Source organism: Hipposideros armiger, unplaced genomic scaffold (assembly GCF_001890085.2).
Source record: "Hipposideros armiger isolate ML-2016 unplaced genomic scaffold, ASM189008v1 scaffold_507, whole genome shotgun sequence".
In the NCBI taxonomy this organism is placed as follows: Eukaryota; Metazoa; Chordata; class Mammalia; order Chiroptera; family Hipposideridae; genus Hipposideros; species Hipposideros armiger.
Window position 1 is genome coordinate 622,950 of NW_017731857.1, and position 3,872 is coordinate 626,821.

At 47.5% G+C, this 3,872-nt stretch overlaps 1 protein-coding gene across 1 annotated transcript; it reads right to left on the bottom strand.

The window, feature by feature from the left end:
- Positions 1-201: 201 nt before the first annotated feature.
- Positions 202-3,428, bottom strand: KCNE4 (potassium voltage-gated channel subfamily E regulatory subunit 4). The gene is made up of 2 exons (XM_019667821.1): positions 3,264-3,428; positions 202-2,725 (listed from the first exon to the last, which is right to left on the bottom strand). The coding sequence occupies exons 1-2, from the start codon at positions 3,397-3,399 to the stop codon at positions 2,175-2,177; spliced, it is 687 nt and encodes a 228-aa protein (XP_019523366.1). The 5' UTR covers positions 3,400-3,428; the 3' UTR covers positions 202-2,174.
- Positions 3,429-3,872: the final 444 nt, after the last annotated feature.

The following is a 3,872-nucleotide window of genomic DNA, read 5'->3' on the forward strand; positions in this document are numbered from 1 at the left end:
GCCTATCACAGGATGGGAAAGCCCAGCTCTGTTCAGTCCATGATTCAGGCAGAAATAAGATAATACGTCTTCATGCGAGTCTACCTTGAAAAATGACCTGATCCAGAGGCAGCTTGGAGAATGTGTCTGGGGATGTCTTGGAAACTACAAATTGTATTGAAGCATCAAAGAAAGAACTCAGAACTTCCTCAGGGGGGAAAAAAAAATGTGCTTGTTTATTTAAATTAAAAAATATCGTGAAAATTACAAACTGTTAAATACAGAAGACAATTTTGTACAACTTAATAGAATAAGAAGGAAGTATATACATCACTTTTTAATGGGCGCAGATAGCCTTGCACCAAACTTCAGGATTAAGCAATGGAAAATGTGACAACGCACATGTCCATCGCAGTAAAGTTTCAGAATTCAAGTGATTCCAGGCAAGGGGCCAACTCAGCTTGGCTTCTTTCACCTTAAACAGCCCCCTTTGGAGTAAATCCACACTCTGGATTTTAAAGTGAACGGAGGCCACTTTTCCCCCAAAACATAAATTTCCTCTAGCGCTGTGTTCAGGCGAACTGATCAACCAGCTCCTATACTGTTAACCCTTCCGTGGGAACAGGAGTTATTGCTGTCTCCAACCCAGGGACAGTATGTTAAAAAAAAAAAAAGGTTTTTTTTGTTTTTAATAGAATTAAACTTGACCTTTTGGTGTGTTTCTCTTCCTCCTTGTCTTCAAGGGCCTGCAGGCTATGCTGCAGAGCTACTGAGCACAGGATTACATGGAAACACTAGCGAGCATTTCTGAGCACTTCCTTTCAGCTTTCTTCTTCCCTGAGCTAGAGGGTTAACATTCCAGCACCCAGAGAACTTTGCAGAGTAAAATGTGGCATCTGCCTCTTTGGTTCACCGCTGAGGAAAACGACAGCCTGGATGAGTTGGTAATTCGCCCCGAATTTCCCAGTTACTTGTGTTCCTAGCCGCCCACTGCTCCTTTAAATAAGCAGATCCTTTTACAGACTAACTGGCCAAGGGGGAAATATTTTGTCCAAGCTTCCTCACACCAGGCCATGCAGAATTTATCAGAGTCTTAAAATCTGAAGATATCCTCCCAGCCCCCTGGGGATGTAGATCATCAGGAGCTTCGGGAAGGCGGTAAGTCTCTTGATGACATGTCCAGGACCACACAGCAAATCAGTGTCAGGGCTCAAGATCAGGAAACAGAACTTGGACCCCAGCTTTGTGCAACCTCTGCCTGAGTATGTCCTTCTCGGTCTCAGCTATGTGACCAAAGGCGGTATCATGGAGGTCCACATTATGTCCTGTCCCAGCTCAGAAAACTAGGCTGAGAAGTGAGCAGCTCTGGAGCTAATGGTTGGCTTTGTCCAACCCCACCATTGCCCCTTCTGGAAAGCTCAGGAAGCGTTCTCTGCGCACCTATTTGGAATGCAGGTTAGATTCTGCGGAAGCCCTTCCAACCAAAAAACGTCATGCCAGCATGCGAGGCTGGACAGTCCCAGGTCAGAGTTCAAGGTCATATGTTAGAGAAAGAGTCAAAATAGCAGAGAGTGTCTTATAATCCCAGCCAATTTAACAGGCTTAAAAGTTGCATTTTTTTTCCCTGACAGTACAGGCCAGGTTCAGACCTGCAGCTTTCTCCCATCAAAAGTCCTCCATCAAATGTCCCCCTCCCAACCCAAAAGACCCCCAAAAGAAGCGCTGTAACCCCCTGTTAACTAGTGCCCCAGGTACACAGTAGAGGTACCTGCAGCCAGTCAGATCTAGAAGAACAAAGCTCTAGGCAAATTAGCAAATGGAAACCAGTCCCTCAGCACGCCCTAAGCACGGCAGCACTGGGACTGAGCAGAGGCATCCAGTGAGAAAACACAGCACATCGACCTGCCCAATTCTGAACAGAAACCCCGACCCCCGGGCCCCAAAGTAAATATACACACTACGTGTCTTCAGGGCGTTTGCAGCGGTGGGCCCACACCACAGGCACGTCATGGACTCCTGGCTGCTGCTGGCTCCTGCCGCGCAGTGTCCCCCCCCACCACCCCCCATTCAGGGGCTTGCCAAGGGTCTCTTCCAAGTGGCAGCTGCACTGCAAAAGTGAAACCAGACACGAAAAGTGTCCTTCCCCTCTTTAAGGGTGCTGGCGGATGGGGCCACGTCCACAGGCCCTGGTGGTGCTAGGAATTCTGATGGATGTTCTCCGAGGACCCTTCGCTGCTTTCGTTCAGGGGCGTCTCCGAGGTCTCCCCCAGCTCGTCATCGGCCCCCTCCTCCTGGATGGTGAGGTGCACGTCCGGCGAGGAGGACTCGGAGCTGACGCTGTCCCCTTCCATGGAACAGAGGGTGCAGGAGAGGGCAGGCGCCATGCTCTCCTGCAGCATATTGAGCATCAGGGGCACCTGCACGGACCTCAGGCCCGACACCACGGGCAGCGGCTTCATGGCTTCCCCCCAGAGCCTCTCCTCGTCTTTGTACAACAGCAGGAGGCTGGACTTCTTCTCCCGCCTCTTGGATTTCATGTAGCCCAGCATGATTCCAATCAAGAAAATGCCGTAGAAGGACATGACCACCAGAATGTAGAAGTATTCGTTACCATTGCCACTTCCGCTGCTGGGGACATGGGACTCGAGGGGGCTGCCGGGGGTTTCGATGCTGGGGTGCGTGCTGTTCAGAGGTTCCATCTTCAGCATTGAAGCACAGCTCACACAGCCAGGGCCTGGGGAGAAACCTGCAGGTTAGAACTCTCCCACGGATGCATGGTACAGAGAGGAGGGAGAGAAGGCGCTTTGTGGAATTGCAATAGCAAAACAGCTTATAAATGCATGGAGAAAGCCCTAAGAGGTCCCACCAAACAGCTAGCAGGGGTTACCTCAGAGAGGTTGAGTGCATAGCGGAGAAGGCAGGGAGAGGCGGGGGAATGTAAGAAGGGCTTTCATTTTTTAGTGTATTATTATGTCCATTATGTTTGCATTTCATAGAGTGAGCATGGAAAAAGCATTGCTTTTATAATTTTAAAAACAAAATTTAAAAAATCAATATAACGCAAGAGAGCACAGAGAAAATAAATAACATTGTGATCACAGGGAAACTTTTTTTTAACAGAACAGAATAAAAAGAAAATTTAGATTTTGCTTCTCTAACTTATAACTGTTTTTAATTCAAAACAAAATTCCCTTAGAACACAAAAAAGAAAGGGAAACTTCATCTACTAATTGCTAGAAATAGCCTTCTTTCAAATGTTTCCGAAGCCAAGAAGCATCGCTAACTTACCAAAGACTGGCAAATTCGTCCCAAGTCCTGATTTCCTGAATCGTCAAGTCCAAGAGCGTCCTTCCTCCGTGCAGGGCTCAGCACTCTGACAACTCGGCTGCTGCCGTTGGGATATATAGTCAAGAAATGCATCGTCACGTGTTCTGGGAGGAAAATTTACAACAGAGCTTGGTCGTGGCTGAGTGAACAGTGAACTCAAAACACTGCAGCTCAACTCACTGAACTCTGCAGCTGTGAAAAGAAACAGACTGGGAACCAAGCAGCTATTAACTCCCCAGCCCTGAGCCCAAGTTTTCAGGTGGCCCTGAAAATGAGTGAGAGGAGAAAAGAATGTGCCCCATTAGAACTGTTACTCCAGCGTCCACTCTCATTGAAAATTAGCTCATGTTTCATCTCCATGTTAGGGAATAACCGTGATACCATCTGCAGGTTTTCAGAAACAGTCCAAAATACCATAATCTGGAGAAAAGACACTTGGAAACAAGTGCCGGATTTACTGTCAAGAAACGAGAGCGTACATTTCAGTTCTTCTACTAGCTATGCAAATTTTTTAAATCTTCACGAAACCTTTCTGCACCTCAGATTCCCGGTCTGCAAAACTGTTG

Bases quoted from the DNA above. Each gene is read 5' to 3' on its own strand.
- KCNE4 (XM_019667821.1), bottom strand. From the start codon at position 3,399: ATGCATTTCTTGACTATATATCCCAACGGCAGCAGCCGAGTTGTCAGA. The intron at 2,726-3,263 runs GTTAGCGATGCT...TCTAACCTGCAG, and splicing joins AATTTGCCAGTCTTTGGTAA to GTTTCTCCCCAGGCCCTGGC.